This window comes from Pezoporus wallicus, unplaced genomic scaffold (genome assembly GCF_028554395.1).
Source record: "Pezoporus wallicus isolate ANWC-B61680 ecotype Strahan unplaced genomic scaffold, APGP_CSIRO_Pwel_v1 scaffold_3294, whole genome shotgun sequence".
NCBI lineage: Eukaryota > Metazoa > Chordata > Aves > Psittaciformes > Psittacidae > Pezoporus > Pezoporus wallicus.
This window is the reverse complement of record NW_026635478.1, coordinates 4,272,930-4,297,869: the sequence shown is the minus strand read 5'-3', so window position 1 is coordinate 4,297,869 and position 24,940 is coordinate 4,272,930. Positions and strand designations below refer to the sequence as shown.

The 24,940-nt window shown below is 40.7% G+C and overlaps 1 protein-coding gene across 1 annotated transcript; it reads right to left on the bottom strand.

Annotated features, from left to right (window-relative positions):
- Positions 1-1,224: 1,224 nt before the first annotated feature.
- GALNT8 (polypeptide N-acetylgalactosaminyltransferase 8) lies at positions 1,225-24,687 on the bottom strand. Its single transcript, XM_057426057.1, has 11 exons — positions 23,892-24,687; positions 20,573-20,861; positions 17,716-17,882; positions 16,894-17,077; positions 13,766-13,963; positions 10,160-10,274; positions 7,997-8,182; positions 6,441-6,578; positions 5,595-5,690; positions 4,840-5,007; positions 1,225-3,507 (listed from the first exon to the last, which is right to left on the bottom strand). Exons 1-11 carry the CDS (start codon positions 24,085-24,087, stop codon positions 3,337-3,339), a joined length of 1,908 nt encoding a protein of 635 aa, XP_057282040.1. The 5' UTR covers positions 24,088-24,687; the 3' UTR covers positions 1,225-3,336.
- Positions 24,688-24,940: the final 253 nt, after the last annotated feature.

Genomic DNA, 24,940 nt, shown 5'->3' with positions numbered 1-24,940 from the left:
AGATTTTGGGAAGACTAAGGACTGCAAGTAAATTTACAGTGAACAGATGGAAAAACATGCTCTGAAGTAACAGCAACTCTCCCAAATATTAGAGAAAAAAAAAAAACAGTTTGAAATCTAATCTGAGGTTACAAACATGACTGTAACTACCATATCCGAGTAGACAGAATTTACCAGGTTTGAGGAAATACAAAACCATTGCTGAACTCACATTTGCTACAGGGAGTTGAGCTGAATACTGAAGTGCTGTTAGTGTATGGTTTCAAGCACAAAGCTTTAAGCAAAGCCCCAGTGCCATACTTCCCAGACATGAGAGACAGGGTATGACCCTGTTCTAACCTGGGTGATTGATGGACCCCCTATCTCATTGGTAGTCTTCAGGCTTGCATGGTGTACTGAGGGCTTCTGGGTGGCTGACTGTGAGCAGCTCTACCCTTTAGTTCCCAGTGATTCAGTTACCCACTGATCCTGACTGGATTGTTCTCAGTGCAAGCAGAGTGCTACACTGCACTGATAACACTTAAGCTTAATAATAGGATCATGGAATGGTTTGGATTGGAAGGGACCTTAAAGCTCATCCAGTTCCAATTGCCTGCCATGGGCAGGGACACTTTCCACTAGATCAGGTTAATCCAAACCCCGTCCAACCTGGCCTTGAGCATTACCAGAGATGGAGCAGCCACAGCTTCTCTAGGCAACCTGTGCCAGTGTCTCACCACCCTCATAGTAAAGAACTTCTTCCTAATGGTTAATGTTTCAAAAGAGGTAGTTTCACAAAGAGGGAGGAAAATGAGGAGGTAAATCTAAATTTGCCACTTGAGTTTAGAGAAGTCAATCAAATAAAAAATGTGAATGAAAGCAGTGGTGGCTTTAATTATCTTATTATTGATTATCACAGTTCCACCACACATTTAATCTGTCACCAGGGGATTTAGTTTGGCCAGAACTAAATCCCCTGGTGACAGATTAAATGATTCTGTCTGTTCTCTGATTTAGTTTCTCCTTAAAGAGATTGACAATTTATAGTCCCTTAAATAGTTACTGTCTCCAGACTGGCTCTTCTCCCCATTCCACCAGACATTAAAGAAGAAGTCCTTTTTTCCTCTTCTAATTCTTCCTCCCAAGGTGGATTCCTGTTGCACATGCAGTAAAGCCAAACCAAGGAGGAAAGCACTACTGTTCTACCCATTCCACTAAGGCTTACCTGCATGGTAGTAGGTAACTCGGTGCTTTTGTTTATATTTGCTCTGAGTTAAGCTGTCCCACTCCTTTGCGGCCACACACCCATTAAAACTCCTGCCTATTATGTTATTTTTACTACCTGTCTTCAGCACTCTCATGTCATTTTGCAGGAGCTGAGGTGATTTTCTGCAGTTCTGAAAATTCAGCCAATGACTGGTTTTCAGGGCAAGAGTAGATCCCATTCCATGCTATGCCACAGCCATAGCTGTCTTCTTGTAATACAGCATGGCAGTAGAGTCCTACATCCATTGCTTCCTTGCTGAGGAATCACACATCAATTGCTTCATCACACAGTGAACTTTCGAGTTCAAAAGTGTTACTAGTGAGAGTAATATATTACTACTGTAGCACCAAAAACATGGAGTTATTATTTATGTCCCATTATGCATCACCAGAAAATTGAAGTCCATCTCTTATGGCTACTCTCTCTTCTCATTACAAAAACTGGCCAAAAAAGTCACATTTGTGAGGGGGGTTCAGGAAATTAAAAAGACTTATACTTGAGATAAATCAAAATATTTGAAGCATCCTGTTTCAGTGTTGAACCCTGTGTATGACTAGAGGCCACACATTAAGAACCAGGAAACCTAGACATTCTGGAACATTTTGATGTTCTTTCAAACTCTAAGTTCAAACCAAAATTGTCCAAAACATATGTCTATTACATTCTATTGAAGTGGCATATTAAGATGGAAAAAGCATATGTAAACACTTTTTATTAATCATCACCACTAGGCCAGATTATCATTTCAGTTGTACTGGCAAAATTCTGACTGTCTTCATTGTGCTTGTCAAAATGGTAGTCCTGTGATTTCAGTAAGACACAGTATTGAAGATGCAGAAAACAACCAGAAATTCCTCTTTCTTCAGTGTCTTTGGCTTTGATTCAGGACAGGGAATAAAAGTGGATTTTAGAAATTTAAATTCAATCTGGTTAAAATGTGGCATTTTTAAGAATGAGTTTCTGGAGCAGAAAAATACAGATCCTAAGGACCTTCCTTTCAGAGCTTGTCCATTTCCAATCCTGAATATCAGGGTGAGATCGTTCACATTTAGTTTACAGAGAAATTAGAAAGATAAAAACCAAATAATATTGGGTTAGACTCAAACAAATAGTCAAACAAACCCTGAATACACTTTCTACTTGGATAAAATGTTTGGCACCTTTTTGATAACAAAATTACTTCAGGCTGAAACTCTATATAGCTTCAATGAGTTTACTTTACAGGAGCTCCCTTTAACAAACAAGTGTAAGTCCTAGGAGTGGTTACTCTAAGAATTAAGACAACCAGTTCCACCTAACCCTATTTCTACAAGAGCTCATATCCTGTCTACTTGGAAGTTGCCTTCCATTAGCAACTCATGCTGTTATTTTACTGTTTCTTTGATAGATGTGTTACTGTATTGGACTCGTACTGGTTTGTGGCAACTACTGAGGTCAATCTCCTTGTTTCCAAGCACTTGACTGAATTTTATCCATGTCGTCACATGGTTGGTGCAAACTAATTTCACATAGGTAAACACAATGCAGGCTTAGTGTGTCACACTGCTGAATCTAATAAACTTTACTGAGAAACTGAATCATGTCCAGGAAAATTATATTTACAGGAGAACAAGGATGTATTTCATTTCAGCCATTCACACGAGTACATCTTGACAAGAAGTTTTGCATTAACTATATGACCCAAAAATGGTCTAATTCAGCCTGAGATAAACCGTGTGCAAGAAGAAGTCAGACCCACTTTCATTTCTTCTAAATTTTCATATCTAACCAAAATGCCAAAGGTAGAAAGTTAGAGATCTTACACCAGTCTTTCATTAATGAGTACCCAGGCACTTCCAAAGGACAACATAAGGCACTCAGGTGGGTTGAAAGACCCTTAGATGTAACTACTGCTCTCCAGTGACAATAAAAGAGCAAAGACAGTTCCCTTCCTAACTGAGGAAACTCGGGGGGTGATGCCCCAAGACTGCAAGTAGTTCCTGCAGTAACTACTACCTTGGAAAATCATGTGTAAATAAACTCTTGAAAGCAGCACTGCTTTCAGTGCTGCATTATGAGCATAGCAGTTTTCAAGGAAGAACATCCTCCAGTCAGTGCTGTGCCTTCCGTTGCAGGTCTTTTGTCTTTCCCCAGTCCTTAACCGTGTGCTGGATATTCCACCTTTGTCCTGTGCAGGTCTGCATTACAAGTCTATATGAATATGGATTGTCTGCTGCGATTTCGAGGCATCTTTTAGTGCTCCTGTTGATTACAGCCGATCCCTACAAAAGGAAAGGAAAGATGAGAGAAGCTGAGGGCTTATAAATTTAGTGAGAAGCTGAGAGCTTATAAATTTAGTGCTCAGTCAGGAAGCAATTCTCTTGACCTTTACAAATGTGTCTGAGAAACACTAGTAGGTCAGAGACCTGAGAAAAAAAAGTTGTGTTTTCCTCAGGCTGATAATGCATGACAGCTTATGGAACATTATGAGGCATATTAAAATATATGCAGAGGCTTATTTTGTGTCTGCTTTTTCAAGCTGGGGGGAGGGAGTGGGTATTTTTTGTGGGTTTATGGGGTTTTTACAGCTTAAATAATTTTAGTAGATTTTAATACTCTATCCCACTTTGAAAGAAGAGAGCTAATAACAGGTAAGAATATTAATATATTATCCCTAAGTCAATATTTCAATACCAATTACTGTGAATGAGGTGAGGTGTGATTAAGTCAACTCATCAGGCCAGAAATGAGGCTTTTCCTAAGGTGCTGGGCTCCAGAGCAAACAGAATGTTAGCTGGCTCCTTCAGGCAGCCAGTTGTTTCACTATGATAATTCTTGATGCACACAAGGAACTGGAGGTTTACTTTTAAGGTGGGTCTAAACCCCCCAGAAAATATATATGCACCTTTTTCTAAGTTTCATGGTTACAGACCAGACTAAAGATAAAGCCCATGTTCGCAGAATTTCTGGAGACCATGTAGATCTATACTATTTGGGTCACTGAATCCTTTATCTTTCACCAGTTCAACTCTAATATTCTCTACCACTTGCTCACAAGATTTGTCTCCTGCTTTAGGTTTTCACTGAGAGATGCAATAAACAGGCCCATACATTATGTGTAAAATTAATTAATTATTAATTACATAAAGCTAATAAGGTTTGAACTGCCTGAGAGGGCAGAAGCTGCATGGCTTCCTTTCCCACCTCTCCTTCCACTGTTATCACTGGTGCCTGTTTATCCTGCCCCAGCAGCATGACAGTACCTGTCTTAGACTAGCTGACTAAGCTGGTATTATCATATTCTGTATTCAGAGGCACTGAAAGCATCATTTGGGATCTTAAGCATGTCAGCATCAGTTGGCATAAATCCTGCACAAATGGAACCTCTTAAATTCTGGTAACTCAGTTTCAGCTGTGTGACCATCCCCTTGTTTTTAAAATCACACATCCCTGAAGACTCAACCACCTTCACCACAGCTCTTGCAGTGGCACCTGCAAGCCCTGAAAATTAAGGCAAAGTTATTCAGAAACAAACCTGCTTTGCAAGGAAGTGTCCAAGGATTCATTATAATGGGAGAGCTTATTGAAAGGTGGGGCTATAGAAATCCACCTACCTGCCTAAAATCCCAGTGCAAGTTCAGACCTTTATTCACAGCTATGTCACATTTCTCTAAAACAGGCTGGTCCCCATTCCCAGGGTCTGTTAGGCATCTATCACCTGTATTCCGTCGGGCTTGTAAACCTCCTACATACATTTCTCCAGTGCTGTGATAAAAGATGTGCTGAAAGGGAAGGTGACACTGCTGTCAGTAAATTCAGATACAAGGGAAATCTCATAAGCAGGTGACAGCAGACAGTTCCAAAACTGATATTGAGAAGTATCAGCTGTACAGCACCAGCATTCATTGAGCTCTCAGTAATTAAACCAGGATGAATTTGACCCTCTACAAAATCTTTCTGCTTTCCAATGAAAAACAAAATCAAGATGCTTACAATTGAATGGTAACCCTTAGCTTCCCTCCTTCTGAGGGGACGGTCAGGGTGGTGTGAGGAAGAGATCTGTCTCTCTCCCATTTTATCCCAGTGATCTTCTATTAATCAACAAGATCAATCAGTATCAACATGAGGTCTCACAGTTTTTTGGCAAGGCTAAACCAAAAGCCTTAGTTTAACACACATAGATCTCCATGGGAACCTGCTCTGCTTCCAGTTACATTGGGCAGCACAATTTAATGAAATAAAGGTTAATATTTCCCTTTAGATATCACAGAGATAATTTCGAAGTGCTGATTGCATGGTCCTGTGGAGGCCTGAAAGGAACAGTTAGCAGAGGCTTTTACGTGAAGAACTGGTCAGTTGCTTGTATTACCTGTGGTGAGTATGCATGGCACGGATACATAATTGGTGTGTTTCCAGGGACAGGGCCTTGATCAATACAGATGTCTTCTTTCAATGTGTTTTTCATCTGCAGAATAAACCAGGAAATTTACTGTGAGGTACAGCAATCCCGTTTGCAACTCTTCACCACTAATTTTAGAAACTGTTCTGAGAGCAAGGTTACTTTATTTGGAACTCTGCACTGGATCCTGAAGTGGGAGATACAATATGGGTTTAGAAAATAAATCTCAGATTACCTCAATAGAAATAACACACTGTAACAAAAAAAAAAAAAGCAAACATAAGGTCCGTCAAAGACTCATTGACATCATGCCATGTAGCACCATGTCAGAAGTCACCAAGTAGCTCCAGACAGGTAAGTACCAGTGCTCAGCTCCAGCAAGACATGCAAGCTTGGGTATAGAAAATGCTGTCTTGATTCATATGTGCATGCTTTCCAAATTATCCTGGTAATCTCTGCAGAAGAGAATCCATACTACTATACTGAAAAATTCAGGTCCTTGCGAAAAGATATTGATCCATTCTTGGTTGGTCAATAGATGAGTGCTGTACATAGTAGAAAGCCACACATCAAGCACTTTCCCAAACTACTGTTGTTCTCCCATCAGCACACACACAATAAACACAGTTTAGAAATTCTAGACCAACAACTAATATGAAAAAGAATTTATAAAGCTTTAGTGCCTAGGAAAAAGAAAATCAAAGTATTTTTAAAGTTTCTAGGAAAATATAATCAGCAAAACAGTGTTCACAACTCTTCCTAATAGTAGAGCTAATGATTTGTTCCATGTTTCAAATAAATATACTCCATACTTACTGTTCCATAACCAACAATGTTGGGAAGAAATATTAAATTAGGGTAAATGTTCTTTATGTACCAGTCAAAGCCTTTACAGTTCAGTTTTTTCCTTAGGTCCTTTCTGGAAGAAACATCTCCAAAGTCTATTCCAGGATTCTGCAAGAACACCGTGTTTAATTTCAGGACATTAAGATGGCCTGGGAAACTAGGGAAAATACAAATTTATTTATCCATATTGTCTATTTATAACATTAAAACTATAGCTAAAATTTCATTTGTAAAAAAAATGTACATTTTTTTTAAACTTCAGGATTTCAGAACATGTTTTGCCTATAAATGCCAATAAATCAGTGAAAAATTAACATATCATTTCATAAATATAGACTATCAGAGCTAGATATGACTAGGAAGTAGTTTCCTTATTTCATACCAAAAAACCAAACCCTAGCTCAAAGTGAAAAATAAGACGGAGCTTGTTAACAACTTTAATACGATCAATAGTCTCTTGACTGCAATACTCATCTCATGTGGGAGCAGTCAAGATTCAAACTATTGTTTACAAGACTGTGTAAATTCTTATACAAAGTGGAAAGCTCCAGCATGGAAGTTTGGTATAGATCAGTCCAACAGGAACTTACACCCTGTCTTTAAGCATTTTTGTAAAATGCAGCCTGTGGCCTAGATAAGTTGGTTAGGAATTTCAGATAGACTTGAACCACTTTTTGATGACTGACATTTTCAGATGAAAAATTCCAAATATTTATGGTAGAAATTAATTAAAGAAGTTTTCATTTATGCTATATGACTATATATTTTAATTTGTTTCTTTAGTATCTATTCAAGAAAACATAAGGAGTTGGGAGTCTATTCCTTTTTTAAAGATTCATAAATCCATTGAAGTGCAGGCTGGGAAAATTCATAAGGTTTTTTTATTAACTGAAGTTATCAATATTCAAAAGACCTGGTCTTGACATTTCCAGTATCTTCAATACTTTGTGCAGGAGGAAAGTTAAAACTGTATTGAGAAGTACCGAAGTTAATCAAATGGACAAAAAACCCCAAACCACTGTAATTTAAGGGATTATTATTATTTTAATTCCCTGGTATTACCATTTTCAGCTTTCCAAGAGTGCTATAAAACTTTCCCCTTTTTCTTCCAGGAAAACAAAAGCAGAACTTTGGGCTGCAGAAAGGAGAACTCACTTAATAAAAGTAATTGGTTATGTGATGAAGAATAATTGAATTCTCTATTTAAAGTTTAAATATCATTTAAAAAATATCCAGGGACACCCATTGCTAGAGACATGCTTTTTCATGCAAAATTATTAATAGTTCAGGTAAAATATTCCCTACATTCCCTAAAGAAGTTAAAATACATGTTAAATAATTTCATTGTAAGCTAGGCATCAGCTCTTGGTTTGAGCCTAAGTGGAACATGTCTATAATCATGCCTCTTGGATGCCATCTATTTCAACAATTATTAATATATCAATATGAATTTTTTTTCCACATGCTCTTATTTGACCACTCTTAGACTCTGGATTCCAATTTGAAAAACAGAGAAATGCTGTTACCTCAATTGGAAGATTCCATGCAAAGTAGACCATGTACTTGTAATCATCCATCCACACCTCCGCTACCCGCAAGGCGTTGCGTTTTACAGCAATGCTCAAGTCCGGCAAGTAAGGCTTGTGAGCTCTTTCCAAATGAGCAATTCTTGAACAGGGCAGCACTTCTACTTTACCTCCACACTGCCAGGCCTAGGTCAAGAAGAGAGAATTTGAGGTAAAGTTGCCTATCTATTCTTTGCACTTTTTTAAAATCAAAGAATCATAGAATAGTTCCGGTTGGAAGGGACCTTCGAAGGTCATCTAGTCGAATCCCCCTGCAATGAGTAAGCACATCTTCATTTAGATCAGGTTGCTCAGAACCACATCCAGCCTGGCCTTGAATGTCTCCAGGGATGATGCAGTCACCACCTCTCTGGGCAACCTGTGCCAGGATTTTACCACATTCACTGTAAAAATTGTTTTCCTCACATCCAGCCTGAATCTCTCTTTAAAAAAGCCATCACCCTTTCTTTAAATCCATCACCTCTCATCCTACAGCAACAGGCCCTGCTAAAAAGTCTCTGCCTAGAAAGTGCTTCCATTTCTGCTCCCCCAACTCCTTCATCAAATAAACTGACATGCTCTCAACATTCAAAACTCTATTTCCTGGCTAGAGTGAGTGAAATGAATTTTCCAGTACCTTTCATTTCACTATGTGTGGCCCTATCAGAGTCCAGGAGAGTAAAGGCATGTTCTTTCTTCTTTCTCTTTGCCATCACCATTTACAAAACTACTCACCAATTGCCTGTGACAAGGCATTCTGGTCAGTTGGCATAGATGCAGTAAGACAAACTGTTTCATACCTCCAAGTGATGATCTCACTAGAAGCTAGACTGCTAAATAGTGTAGTGGTTATGGACCTGAATGCTTCAGAAGTGGTGACATTTCCCAGAATATGCGAAGAGCAAAACTGGTCCTGCAAAATCTGACACACTAGGGACAATTCAAGAGAAAGAAAAAAGTCCAGTGGACTCCTGGAAAATGTCTTCATGGAATTTGAAGAGATGCCCAAGCAGGACAAAACCAATGATTCAAAAGTACAGAAGCTCCAAAAGCACAAAAGTCCCTCTAGCCTAGTATTCTGTGCCTACAGTGACTGCAAATTTATTTCTAGGGAAGGCTGAGAACAATACAAGTATGTATGTTACCTCTCATAGCCCCCAGTTATTTTCAGGTGAGGGGATTTTGTGCATATTCCCATGATTCTTTTCTGTTTACTAACTCTGAGTAGGTTTTTCATCCATAACTGTTCAGCCTCCCCACAAATGACTGCAATTTTTTAAGACCCACAATATCCTTTGGAAGGAGCTCTGTTCCTGGTCTCTTGGACTGGCCTGCTACTGGAAGAATTAAGTACTTCATTCTCATGTTTGTTTTGAAACTGGTTACTGACTTCTTTCAAAGCCCCCTTGTTTTCATACTTAACAAAGAGAATAATCAAACCCTTTTTTCCTAGACATGTAAGTCTTGCTGAAAAGGTTTATAAATCTCATGTCTTATCATCTTCTCTCTTCTTTATAGGGATAAGCATTATGTTCATTTTTTTCTTCTCAGGTCTTCCAGAATATCTCCAACCACCAATACTTTTAAAAAATACTCATCAATAGAATTTTTAGTGCTCTTATTTGTTCCCTAATAACTAAATACACTCCAGATGAAATTATTCAGGGGGAAGCCTCCATTCTTGATTTGAAGACACCAAAATTTGAAGAAGACACTACTTTCAAGGGCAGATTGACCTATTTCTGGTTTGGATTTTTTTGGGGGGGGGGGGGGGGGGATGTTTTGGGTTTTTTTCCCCTAATGCTTAATTTAACTTGATCTTATCTTATTCTTCTACTGAGCAAGGAGACATTAAATTTCTGAAAGAACCACATCTTGAAAGATTCAGTATTCCCTCACTGAATTAGGATTTTGTGTTAGGAGTCAAAATCCTTGAGAAATATCAACAAATGCCTGCTGATGCTTTTGGAAATCTGTCACTTCCATTTAGTACCCAAAATAAAACAGAATTGTTCTGAAATACTAACCCATGCTTGGACAATAGCCAGTGACCTGCGTGCTTTCAAAAAAAATCACATACTAGTTTTCACTGTCTTTCTAAAAAAGATGAAAAAATAAGCTTACCCTTAGGCCAAGTTCCACATTTTCTCCTCCATATATGTGCATTCCACTGTCCAGTACACCAATCTCACCCAAAAATTTCCTATCTGCAGCAATAATCCCCATTATAGATGGACTTCTGGAGAACCAAACAAGTAAAATAAGAAAGAAGTAATAATTATGGGACTAAAGTCAATTAGCCATCAATCACATCTTGAACTTACAGAAGGATTCTAGCTGTATCCAAGAAGGAGCAACAGATTTATTTCAGAGCAACATGCAGATCAACATTCAAGAGTCCTGAAGACAGCAAATAAACTTGATCAGTGGTCTAAAAAGCATGATATAGTATCTTTTAAAGAATTAGATCTATTTTGAGTGATGTCACAAAAGTTTTAACATACTTAAAACAAGAAGAAAGAAATTAGAATGAACAGTTGCACAGAAGAATTGGGTTGGACATTATGGAATTTTACCTAAGGAAACTTAAACACTAAAGCCCATTGCAAAGGGGGACTGTGGAATCACTGTCAGTTGAGGTTTTGAAAGACAGATGAGATGACTGGCAGGACCGATTCCCCTGTGGATGAATCCATCCTACATGGGGGGGAAAGAGGACTGAAAGGGGATTTGGCACTCTCTTGATATCCCCATTCTTCATGACCAAACCCACTTCTATTTTCTCTGGTCCAAGATCTGTGGACATTCCCCCATGAAACATTCCTTAACCTACATTTGGCTTGCTTTTATTCCATTCTCCTGCCTGAATGATTATTGCTCACTATATATTTATAACAGAGAGAGAAGTGTGCCAATTTCACCCATAGTTCTTTCTATAGGTATCTGAGCAGACTTGTCTCCAATGCTCTGCTCCCAAGTGTAGTAGTACATGAACAAAGAAATCTGCCACCTTATCTGACAAATGCAGGACATAATTTTCAAATGTTTTCTCAGTGCCTTTCCTCCTCAGATCTATACAGTAAATTTTAAAGCCCTTCATATAAATAAATGTGGTGGATTAACCTTGACTGGCTTCTACCAGGTGCCCAGGAAGCTGCTCTCATTCCTCCTCTGCATGACAGGGGACAATAATAAGATAAAATAGCTCATGGGTTAAGATAAAGATAACGAGGTTGTTCACCAGTTACCATCACCAGCAAAATAGACTCAGCCTGGGGAATGCTAATTTAATTTATTGACAAATAAAAAAAGGACTATAGTAAGAAAGACAAAACCAAAACTAAACCATCTTCCCATCATCCTTCCTTCTTTCCAGGTTCAGCTTCACTCCTGGCCCTTCTACCTCCTCTCCCTACCCCAAGCAGTGCATGGGGATGAAAAATGGGGGTTATAGTCAATTCATAAAACTTCATCACTGCCACTCTTTCCTCCTCACACTTTTCTTTTGCCCCAGTTTGGGGTCCTCCCTTGGGATACAATCCTCCATGAGCTGCTCCAACATGGGTCCTTTTCATGGACTGTAGTTCTTCAAGAGCTGCTCCAGATTGGGTCCTTTTCTGCAGGGTACAGTTACTCAGGAGAAGACTGTTCCAGCACAGGTCCCACACAGGCTGAAGTTCTTGACAGAAAACCTGTTCCTGCCTGAGCACTTCCTCACAGGTGGCACTACCTGCCAGGATCCTACTCCAGCATGGGCTTTCAATATGGAAGGAAAAGAGCATCTTCATAGAATCATAGAATAGTTAGGGTTGGAAAGGACCTTAAGATCATCAAGTTCCAACCCCCCTGCCATGGGCAGGGACACCTCACACTAAACCATGTCACCCAGGGCTCTGTCCAACCTGGTCTTGAACACTGCCAGGGATGGAGCATTCACAACCTCCCTGGGCAACCCATTCCAGTGCCTCACCACCCTAACAGGAAAGAATTTCCTCCTTATATCCAATCTAAACTTCCCCTGTTTAAGTTTTAACCCATTACCCCTTGTCCTGTCACTACAGTCCCTAATGAAGAGTCCCTCCCCAGCATCCCTATAGGCCCCCTTCAGATACGGGAAGGCTGCTATGAGTTCTCCACGCAGCCTTCTCTTCTCCAGGCAGAACCGCCTCAATTTTCTCAGCCTATCTTCATACGGGAGGTGCTCCAGTCCCCTGATCATCCTCGTGGCCCTTCTCTGGACTTGTTCCAACAGTTCCATGCCCTTTTTATGTGGAGGACACCAGAACTGCACGCAATACTTCAAGTGAGGTCTCATCTTCCTTCAGGGCATATCCGCCTGCTCCAGCGTGGGGTCCTCCACATGCTGCCATGTGTTTATCTGCTTCAGCGTATTCCTCCATGGGCTGCTGTGTGAATATCTGCTCCTGTAGGCTCCTCCACGGGCTGCTATGTGGATATCTGCTCCAGTGGGGTCCTCCACAACTGCCCTATGGATACCTGCTCCACATGATCCTTCCTAGGATGAATCCTCCACATGTTGCAGGGATGCAAGCTGTTTCACTGTGGTCCTCCCCACAGGCTGCAGGGAAAATGCTCCAGCACCTGGAGTGTCACTTCCTGCTTCACTGACCTTGGTGTTTGCAGGACAACTTGTTTATCTCATATTTCTTCCTCACTCCTCTCTCTCACAGCTCCTGTGCAGCATTTTTTACCCCATTTTACATACATTACTACCACCAGCATTACTGATTGGCTAAGTTCTGGCCAGCACAATGTATATTTTGGAGTGAGCTGGAACAGGCTGTGTTCAACATAGGGGCAGCCTCTCACCTCTTCTCACAGAAACCAATAATTTATCCTTTCCCACCACCAAAACCTTGCCACATAAGTGCAATGAAATAAGATAGGGCTACACAAATCTGATTACTATACCTTATCTCATAGGGGTTTTTAGTATTGTTTGCTAAGTGGCTGTTAACAGATGAGAGAGTCAACAACACCTGACATCCTTGTAGAACAAGGAAGCAAATGGTTTTATATATTCAGGATGAGATGGCTACTATTATCATAGTACCAGCAACCATTCCGTGTTGAATACATAAACTAATCTAAGCAGTTAAGGAAGGTATCAGTAACAGAAGCAAATACATTGGCTCTTAAGCGTAGCAATAAGGGGTCACTTCAGGTGTAACAGCTGGTGTATGTGCTCATGTTTTTTCTTGCTTCTATGTGACTCACAAGTGGTTAAGGGTTGAAAAAAGCTGCCCAAGATCACTGCAATCATATACCACTCCAACATCTCCAAAGAAATAACTGCACAACTTAAACCCATCCGAGTCCTCACAGATCAGACACGCAATTGGCCAGCAGAGTTGTAAGATTGTTTGGCATATTGTTGGGCAAGTGTGGAGAAGGGCCACACTTCATCTTGCACAGTCGATAAATATTGCTACCACACTCCTAGCTAAGGAACATAATACAGAAGAATGAATGAGTTGGGGATTGCCTGAAAATCTGACAGCAGAATCAACACAGGGCTGATTCAACAACCCTGCAACTGGTGTACTGAGATTTTCAGGGCTGCTAAAGAACCCACATTTCCAAACCAAATACTGAGATATAATGTGCTTCATAGGTATCTATCCCACCACCTATGAAAAATCTTCCCTCTGCTTGCTCTACATTTGTATCATGTATCTTGGCTCACCCTCAAATGCTATTCATACTTACTGGACTGGAGCTGTTTCATCTTTCAGAGCAAACCATTCAGCTGGTAAAGGTTCATAAAGGCACCAGAGTGCCCAGTCAAATCCATCTGCAGCCACTGAATACTGAAGAAGCTCAAAGTCATCAAAACGAATATTGTCAAATACTGGTGATATTATAATAGTGCGATCTTCTTTTAGTCGAGACAGAATAGGTTCAGCCCTACCAAAATTAACAAGCAGAGTATATTCAGCTTGAAAAAAATGGAAATCTAATGAACAGTACTAACTTTACAGCCTGTTTCTAAAACTGGGTTAGCTACTTTATGTAAGCTATTTACTTTAGCCTCTGCAAAAAGTTATATGCCAGTCTTGGAGTACTAATAGCCCAAATTGTTAATGCCATGGCTCAACTCTCTCTCCTATTAGACTGCTTCTGCATTTTAACTGTCACTAATAAAAATAACAGTAAATTTCACTTTTAAATCTCTGAGTTTGTTGTTACCTGGGAGCCCTGGGTTCAGCAGTAGCAGTCATTTTTCTCCTTCTTAGTAGCTGGTGCAGTGCTGTGATTTTAACTTTCAGCCTGGGAACAGCCCTGAGAACACCAGTGTTTTTAATTCTCGCTAAGTAATGTTTAGTCTGACCAAGGACTTTGTGAGTCTCATGCTCTGTCAGGGAGGAAGGGAAGCCAGGAGGAAGCAGAGACAGGACACCTGACCCGAACTAACCAAAGGGGTATTCCATACCACAGCACGTCATGCCCAGGATGTAGAACTGGGGGCAGTTACCCAGCAGAGCTAGATCACTGCTCGGTCAGGCTCGGTATCGGTCGGCGGGTGGTGAGCAGGTGTATTCTCTTCCCTTGTTATTTCCTTTATCATTATTATTATTGGTGGTAGTAGTAGTGGGTTTGTGATATACCTTAGTTACTGGACTGCTCTTATCTCAACCCATGGGAGTTACATTCTTTTGATTCTCCTCCCCATCCCTCCAGGAGGGGGGGAGTGAGAGAGAGGCTGCGTGGCTGGGCTTAAACCATGACACTGGGTCTGCTTCCTTCAGGCTCCAGACAGTCCCCAATATCTCCATGAAGAGACAAAAAAGGAAAAGGAAAGGACCCCAGGGGGTGCTGTAAGTCCTGAGGTTGGTCATTCACCATCTTTTCCCTGTGCCTTGATGGTACATCTGGCGTATGAGGGAAAGGGTGTGACCGATCAATGGACCCTATGATCAATGATGGAAGAAGGCTCAGAGAAGAGAGGCAAGGATGATGTGCTCATAAAGCTCAGAAGAGAATGTAGGGAATGACCACAGCTATCATAAAGGAAGCTAAACTTATCCCAACCAAGGGAACCAGAGAATGTCCTTTCCTGCAGGTAAATGGCAGTATCAGTTGAGTGGGTCTACCGGTTATGTATGTGACCTTCCTAAAATAATCAATAGAAAGCATTATCTTCCTAAATTAGACAGACCACCATGGGAGAAGTGTATATCTGGCTCAGCCAACACAGAGTATAAAAACTGAACATCCAGGAAAATGAACATTAACGAGAGCAATGTGTTGGAGTTGGCTTCAACCCATGTAATCTTTCCAAGCAACTGGGGATGCCCAGCATCTCAAAGGTGAGCATATAAAGAGAAGTAATGTAAATCTCATTTGTAAAGCATCTTATTGAACATTACAATTGCTATATCATGCTTGTGCTGTGATTTCTGTATATTGCTGTATCACTTTTTTAAACCAAAATCTCATGTTTCTTCAAATAAGTAAATTTAGTATTAAAACATTAAACTCTCCTCATATAGAATATATAAAAGAACCTGGTCAGAGAGTATTGGACTCTGACAGAGGGAGTCTTTTTGCTGGACCCCAGTTGTTGTTAGCCCTAATAGAACTGACCTCACTACTCCTTACATACTCTTGACGTCCCAGCCTATCCCGATGTCATGGTTTAAGCCCATGGGTTGAGATAAGAAGAGTCCAGTAACTGAGGTATAATACAAAACTACTACTACTACCACCACCAGTAATATAACGATAAGGGAAATAACAAGGGAAGAGAATACAACCACTCATCACCCGCCGACCAATACTCAGCCCAACCCAAGCAGCGATCTGGCCTTCCAGGTAATTCCCCCCAGTTTCCATACTGGGCATGATATGCTGTGGTATGGAATACCTCGTTGGTTAGTTTGGGTCAGGTGTCCTGTCTCTGCTCCCTCCTGTCTTCTTGTGCCCCTCCTCACCGGCAGAGCATGAGATTCAAAGTCCTTGGCTGACATAAACATTACTTAGCAACAACTAAAAACATCAGTGTTATCAGCGTTGTTCCCTGCACCAGCTACTAAGAAGGAGAAAAAGGATTGCCACTGCTGAATGCAGGGCACCCAATGAGTCCTGAAGCCATGACTTCAGCATTACCTTTAAGGCTGTAACAACTAGGGAGTGCCAGTGTGTTATCAAAAGAGAGATACAGAGCACATAGAGCCATTCCGGCCTGCAAAAGGGCTGGGATAAGAATCTTGATCCCAGAAAGTGAAACATGAACAACAGTCAGCCAGTGAATTCAACAACCCCGGAGGAAAGAATGTGAAGAGATTTCACATAAAAAAGCACCATAGACATCACTACCTAACCAAATATAAACATCCATCATCAGCTGCTTGTTTTGCCTCCCTTTGCAAATAGAGTCCTACAGAACTATGATGCACTATTAAACTAACAGGCAAAAGCAAACAAGTGTTAGTGAAATCTGGAATAAAAATCAAGCCAATTTAAAGTCATAGGGCATTATGGCTGTTTAATTTACTTATAAAGGGTCAAAGCTGCTCACAGTGGAACTAAATGACCTTCATCGTTCTTAATTTCACTGTATAAAGTCTTTGTTCATAGAAATGTAATAAATACACAAAGGTAGGCATTTCTCCTTTCCTCTTTACTGAACAGCTTACTCTGTTACCTGTCTTTGCTACATATTTCCAACAATTGTATCCCTTTTCCTCTCAGAAATAAATGAGTGGTGGCTGTTAATTAACATGTGCAAGCCAGAAAAGGAGAACCATATGCAGGATGCCTGTCTCAGCTAATACAGTTATACTCCTTATCCCCCTCTCCCCACTTCAGAAACTCCCCTGTCTTCATAGGCTTACCATGCCATGTTCACCTCAATATGGGCATCCAAAATTGCAACAACATCTGCAGTTGATGCCTCCCAGCCAGAAATCCGGGCTTGTGTTAGGCCTTGTCTTTTCTGATGTCTGATGATCTTCAGCAGTTCCGAATGCTTTGCATTGTAATTTTTGACTTCTGTTTCCAAAGGTCCTTTCAGATCATCTAGAACCAGCCCCCAGATTTTAGTCGTTAAAAAAAAAACCCAAAAGTAAAAGAGTTCATCAGTATTAAGAAATCAAAAAGATTATGTAGGCAATGGCTTTCTAACATTTTTCAGATCCAGACTGAAACCTGATTTGTCGTTTGCAATAAAACAGAATTATTCAGGTACTTACGAATTCAAGCGGCTTATTTTAACAACCAGTTTCCTTCCTTTCAGCAGTTCCTATATTTCATTTACATACAGCGCTATCGTATGGCTTCTAAACTGTACACATATACATCAATGTGTAGAGACTTCAGACATGTGCCATAGCAGCAACCAATTATTTGTCTTAGTGCAGTAATTTCTTTATGTATCTTCTACCATGTGGAAAGGAAAGAGAAAATATACAAGCCCTGAAAATGTGAAATGCTCCTGTAAGAGATGTAGGCATACCATCTCCCTCACCAAAGAAGAATATAATGTCAGAGAAAAGGAACAAAAAGCCAGGATCTCCTAGCATCATTTTGGAAATTCATTTAATTGACTTCTTTATTTTGAGAGGTCTACCCTCTGTGCACCCAAAAGGCCACCAACATTAATTTAACACAATAGTGGCATAAATTAGCAAGACTCCTGCTTTCCCTGGGTCACTTACCATTTGAACTGTAATCATCTACCAGGATGATTTCTTTCAGTAAATGAGCAGGTGTTCTGTTAATTATACTAGTGATTGCACGTAAGATGATTGACAGTCCTTCATTCATAAATATAAGTACAACGCTAAGTGTTGGAAGGTCCTTCGGGTATGTTTTCATTTTACAGCTGTAACAGAAGACAAACAACTTTAGCACAGTTTCTAAAGAAAGAGAGCAAGGCAGCTGCAGGAAAGGAGAATTGGGATTTTCACACAGTGAAAATCAGCATAAGCGCGAGGGAAAAAAAGGAATTCCCAAATCCAAGTTTCATTATGCATTTGGGTTGTGTTATGTATGTATATAAATCACCAGGGTAAAGTTAACATTTCTGTTAAAAAAGAACAATTACTGTTTCTCAATCCAAAATAATTATAAAATATTGAACCTGAAGAATACAGTTAACTCAGCCAGCAATTATTACCTTACAAGGCAGTGGACATGTGAATAAAATCTGGCTTTTTGCATTTACAAAAGGAAATCACAATGACCAAACCTGACAGCAGACAAAAGCAAATTAGGTAATTATCCCTCTGTATGTGCAATAAAGAACAACAAGGTAAGACTAGCTATACTTATGCATGTGAGAAGGATTCCCTTGTACAAGGGATCTCTTTAGAAACGGAAAGAGCTTCAAAAGCCCTTCTTACAGAGCAAACCACTCCTTGTGGGACTTCATGCTACCCCACAATAAATTGTTCCCAGTACTGATACAAACTTGTTTTGTGCTATTTGAACACCTCTGGCCTTCTTGCTTACTGTCAAAAGATATATTTATTTATTTTAAGTATATATTTGGGATGTTTGTCAGCTCTGCTAATAGTTATCATCCTGGCCACTGGGCAGATGGTGAGGACTGGGTTTTTCTCATGGTGCTAAGCACTAACTCTCTTTAGAATAGACAACAGAGCATAGCTGGATTCTCCGGGTGATCATTCCTTCCCCTTAGAAACATGTTTATGAAAATACCAGACGGCTTAAGTTGTGTAGCTGCATACTGCAGCTCTGTGAGACATCTTCATGCTTCAGGTAGACCTCTACAGTGTCAACATTTGCACATGTGGAATGTATTTTTGTTGGAATTTCTCCTCTAGCTTTCCTACTCATTAGCACAAAAGCCTGAGGGAATATCTGCAAAACATGGTCTCTACAAACACCTCCTTATGATGTATTCGTATTTCTTTACGATGCCAAGCAAAAGAGCACCAGGCAGAGCATCCATTCTTTGGGACCACGTAGACTTATCATGTGCTTCTTCCAGCCACCTCCATGGTGGCTGCTCCAGAGAGGCCTCCAAAACAATCCCCCAGCAGAGTGAAGATTGTTGAGCTCCGGGCTACCTCAGGACAATCAGTGGCTGGCTCACTACTGCACAAGGCCCTTCTCCCTTGACCTTCTCCTCTGCAACACTACCCCACAGACACACACAGTCAAGGGCAACTTATTACTGCCTGCCCTAGATGGAACCAGGCCCACCTGGAGCAGGACAATGAGGACCCAGTTGCATAAACCTCCCCTTTACACCTTCTGGAGGGCTGCCGGTAAGACAACTCCCCTTTTCCAAGTTTGATATTGTTAATCCATGCCCAGTTTGCAACTCTGTCTGTTCCCCAAGTCCTTTTCTGAAATGCTCTATCAGAATTAGTACCAGTGACTATAGGTACAAAGGTTTAGGCTTATAGTATAAGTGTGATATTCCTCCATGTTTACATTAGTAAATTTCTGGAAAGCTTACTATTATCTGTTGCAATAAATCATGTACCTTATCACACTATATAGGAAAAAAAGTGCTTGCTTTTTTTAGCAGATATTTGTTCTTAATGAGATTTTTAATGGCTACTTATGCCAGCTTCCACAATACCACTGGTCTGCTTAAAAAAAATGCATTATCTATTGGCTTCAAGAACCAACTAGTTAGAATCACAGAATGGTCAGGGTTGGAAAGGACTGCTTGCCTACATTTTAATCCTTTAGATGTTTACCCCACTATATTTTCTGTGTAGTTAAACCTCAGACTGTTTGATAACTTAAGAAGGAAACAGAATGAGAAAATGAGGCTACAAAGAAAACTCACAAGGTCACTGGTCTATTATGCCTGTGCCTACAGTACTAAAGATAAGAGTGCTAGACATCCAGCTCACATGCTGAATCTTCTATCACCCTTCATGGAACTCACTGACTAATAATAAGTTCCAGCCAATTCTCCTGATGGGTTTCTAATCATCTTTAAGTAAGCAGTATAGGTATTCCCCACTTCCTTTCTGCAACATAGCTAAGAAAAACAAGCATTTTGTTAAAAAGGACAGAATTTTACAATGAAAGGGTTTCCTTCTTCATTGATTATATTTTGGGGAATTTCCAAATAAGGGCAAGGGGGTTAAAAATCACCACTTAGGATATCTCAGCATCTAACAGGCTTACATAAAAGACAACGTAAGAGAAAAGAGAAAGCATGCTTCAGGTGTCCTGCCTTCAGGTTTGAATAGAATATAAACAGACCAGAAGGTCTCATACCTTCTGAACTCTATGGTTAGTTTTTCCCCTCTTTACTGACAGTTAGAAGTCCTATATCAATTATAATGTTAACATTACATTCTTTTCCCTATGTGTTGTCTCTGCACTGTGACTTCTTTTCACAGTCTTTGCAGTATTACAAGTCTGAGTGAGATTTGGAAGAAAATTACTGAAAAAAAACCTAAATAAACAGAGCACAAACTGAGATCCGTTAGCAGATGATTTTAAGTTAGTCCAAAGCAATCTAGATCCCTTTCCCTTTAATTTCATGTCTCTTTGTGAAGGTAGAGAGGGCTTATACTGCACCTGGGAGATCTGGTGTCTCTGATAGGTCTATCCAGAGGTAGTCGATCACTGAGATAAACATTATACCCATAATTTAAGAAGAGATTCTGTGCAATAGTTTGCTCATCTTCACTTAAATCTGCACCCCAGCGTTGGAACAAAACTGAGTCTGGGTACAGCAAACGGTGTGCAACCTTCTTTTGCTCCTTTGCATTATCAGCTTTGTGGATTTCAGCCTTGGAGTTATCTTGCAGCTTCAGATCATGTTCTATTTGTTTTACATTCTCATGTAATGCTTCCATTGATTTTGCTGATTGAAAATAAAAGAGGATTGATTATAACAGCAGTTGAGAACACTCTCAATCATCATAATTGAGCCAAATTCTCCTTATAACGCTGCAAGTCAAGAGAAGTGCAAAGTTACAGCTAAACTAGTTATTCACATGAGAGTAGGATCAGACCCTCCCTCCTACACATGAACAGTTATTAAACATCACATTTCACAGCACCCTGCATCAGATTCTGCCCTCAATTGCAAGAGCACAGAGCAAGAGACACTGCACTGGCATCAGTGGAGAAATCTGGCAGGCGACACACAAATTGTTAAATCAGGCCCAAATCATTCCCATGATGTTATGCTTGAGTTACATTAATGTATTAATGACGCATAGCAGGATTGCCACCAAAGTCAGGCTGTTGATACCACATTTATTTTGAAAGTAAATGCAGTAAATGAGCCCTTTGCCCTCTCCTTTAATAAGCTTACTGGAATCTTCTGACTTATGCTCAGAAATATATGAACAGGATGAACCCTAATCTCTCACGGCTCTTTTAGGTTCACAATATTGTGCCACAAAGAAAAGTCACAGCCCAAGTGAGATTGTTCTTGAAGGTAAATACAATAAAAGAGGCCTTTGTAGCATCTTTTGAATTTCTGCTTTGAACATGGTAAGTCCTAATCTCTTTAGGTCCTGTTAAGTTCACAGTATTTGACTGTGCCATAAAAAAAGGCACAGAAAACATGCAGGAGCTAAAGCTTTCTACAGTGAAATTACTGTCCTGGTGAATGAAGGGAGAGGAGTGGACATTTATTTAAATTCAAGTAAGGATTCCAACAATGCTTCTCACATCATCCTCATTCAGAAGATAAGGAAGTAAGTGCTAGATAAGTGGATACCAAGGGGGATTGAACTGCCAAGATCAGAAGGTTGCAACTGCACAAAATCCGGATGGAAGCCAGTCACCAGTGCTGCACCCCAGGGGCCTAGACTGGTTCCAATACTGTTTTAATATGGTCATTAATGGCCTTGAAAATGGGGCAGAGTGCACCCTCATTGATTCTGTGCACAATACCAAACTGCAAGGAGTGGGTGGTACACCAAAGTCCTGCTGCTATTCAGAGGGACCTGAAGAGACTGCAGGAATAGGCCAACAGGAGCCTCATGAAGTTCAACATGTGTAGATGCAAAGTCCCCTGCATGTGGGGAGGAACAACCCCATGGACCAGCACCAGTTTTGCAGAAAAGGACCTACTGGACACTAAGTTGAACATGAGCCATCAGTACCCTGGGGCTGAATTAGAAAGAGTACTGCCAGCAGTTCAAGGGTCCTTCCCCTTTACTCAGCACTGGTGAGGCCACACATTGGAGTACTGTATCTACGTCTGGGCTCCTCAGTACGAGAGAGACATGGACATACTAGAGCAAATCCTACAAAAAGCCACTAAGATTATTCTGAGAGTGGGCCACCTGTTATACAAGGGGAAGCTGAGAAGCCTGAGAAGGTTTGGGGGTGGAGGGGACTTACTGATGAATATAGATATCTTATGAGAGGTGCTAACAAAGAGTCTCTTTCCTGGTGTCCTGTAAAAGGACAAGAGGCAGTGGGCTCAAACTGAAATACAGGGATTTCCATTTAAACGTAAGATGGGGGTGGTGGTTGTTAGTTGTGTTGGGTTCATGTTGTGGTTTTTCGTAAGTGCTGGTGTGACAAACTGAAACAGGTTGTTCCAGATAGGTTATTAAGTCCCCATCCTGGAGATATCCAAACCCCAACTGGACGATACCCTGGACAGCCCACTCTAGCTATTCATGCTTCAACCAGGGGAATTAGTAGAATACACCATATCCAGAGGTGCCTTCCAATCTCTACTACTAGGTGGTTCCATGACTAATTGAAGGCTTCAGCTTTCTTTCAAATGGCTCTAAAATAACCTACAGAAATATGCCCCACTATTGATGCCCATGAGAACAGGTGCCAGTGAAGACACTGTCAGCAATAACAATGACATTACGGGATACTGGTGCTTAGGATAGGGAATATTAAACCTGATCTAGATGTACAGAGAAAATTTCTCACCAAATTCAAGGGTGCAAGTGGCATTTTAAACAGCTAGTTTCAGGCTTGGATGATCAAGACATTCTAAGTTTCTTTTTCCATTCTACATAGCATGCATGTAGCTCTAATGCTAGGAGATCTGGACAATGTGGCAGTTAAAACAATGTCAGCCAGTAGGGTTCTGGCTGCTTTAGGCCTCCTACAGCTACCATGAGGTGATGAGATTCAAGCAACAGAAAAAGAATTGGAAATCTAGGGGGTCCAAAGGAAAAAGAGAGGTGGATTCTTCAGCCCTTATGCAGACAGCTCTATTGTGCCCACTTCCCAGAAGTCCAACCTACAACAGATACCTGAAAACAAAGTCAAAATTCACAAACGCCATTGTGAGAATGAAAAGGCCCTTTCCAAATTAACACTGCTCATACACAAGCATATCTGCTGGGACGCAGCTGGACGTTCACTGTGGTGGGATGAGATAGAAACAGTCCTGCCAGCAGATTTCAGATAATGCTGCCTGGGAACACAGTCCGATCAAGCAGAGTTCATCAAGGTCTTTTCCCCACAGCAACCCCATTGTGTCTGTGCTGAAGGTACATGAAGATTCACAGTTCCTCATTCTGCTCACCCGCACAGCAGAAGCCAGGGAAATGGGGCATTTCCAGTTTCTCTCAAAAAGAGATGGCAAAGTAATGGCAGGAATAATAACCACCTGAGACCGATATGCTGGTACAATTGCTGAACACTACTAAAAGAGTTCAGGTTCAGGAGCTGCCTAATATGCAAAAAAAACCACCATGCTGACTGTGCAAGATTTCATTGTTTTGGGTATAAGCAGAGAAGCTATCAGATCTTTTTTCAAGCTTACAAGAACATAAAACAACAAAAAAAAAAATGCTCTAAAGTGTCCAGGGAAACCCAGCGGTTATTGCTGCTATTATTCAGTCCTTCAGGAAATCTAGATACTTAGTCCTCAGAAAGTTAACCAGCATGTCATTTTACTTACAGAGGTTATGAATGTCCCAGTCCAAATGGTCCAGTCTCTGAAGGATGGTGTTTTCTTTCTTCAGAGATTGAGGATTTACTTCCAAGGAATCAGGTCTTCTCTTTCTTTGATCTTGCAGTAAGTGCACAAGATAACACACAAACCCTGTGCTCACAATTAACAGTGCAAGCTTACGTGATCTCTTCCAGGGTGCCATTGTGAATTTAAAGGAACTCAGCGTAGTACTGCTGGTTGGAGTTTGCCTGTGGTTCTGGGTCTGCACTCAATCTTCTCTCCAACCGTACTGCTTCAAATAGCCTCTACTTGGTTGAGAGCTAAGACTGCTCAGATGAAGTAATTAACAGTCTAATGAGTCATAGTAGTGATGATGATAAGGTACAGCTACAGGTGATTTCTCTTGCATGCTTACATGTATCTGTGCAAGTCACTGGTGCCAGAGAACACATGCAGCTCCCACTGGCTTGTGTAATGAGTCACGTGAACTGAGTGAGAACCTGGGGTGATGCTGTAGGAAGTGTGGAGTAGATGTCAAAAAACCTGTCATGCAACAAAGCACATGTAAGCATGAACACAGTTCGAATAAAAAGCAAGCCAATTCTGTTTCCTGGTCACCAGCAGCTGGGGAATTGTGAATCTAACCAAACAAAAACATTAAAATACATTAAAATGGATTTTCCATCAGATTTTGAGCTGGCTGTAAGTAATTGTGACTGGTATAGGGCACTTAGGGCACTTCAATGGCCCTCTCCCACACAGGCCACTCCTACAGCCCACCTACCCCTGCCAGCTCTACCTAACAAATTCACATAGTACACGTATGTGAATTTGAGGTAGCTCTCGCATACAGAGCTTTCCTTTCCATAAAAATAACCAGGCTTTCTCACACTTCCCGCATCGCTGTCCTACTATGGATCCTCTGCTGGCCACATTCCCTCAGGGCCATCCCTACCCTGGCATGTGCCCCCCATGGAGCACAGTCCCTTCAGAAGTAGCTCCTTCCAAACTTGTATTGGCAGACCTATGCCACCTTCTCAGCAGTTCCCTCTGAG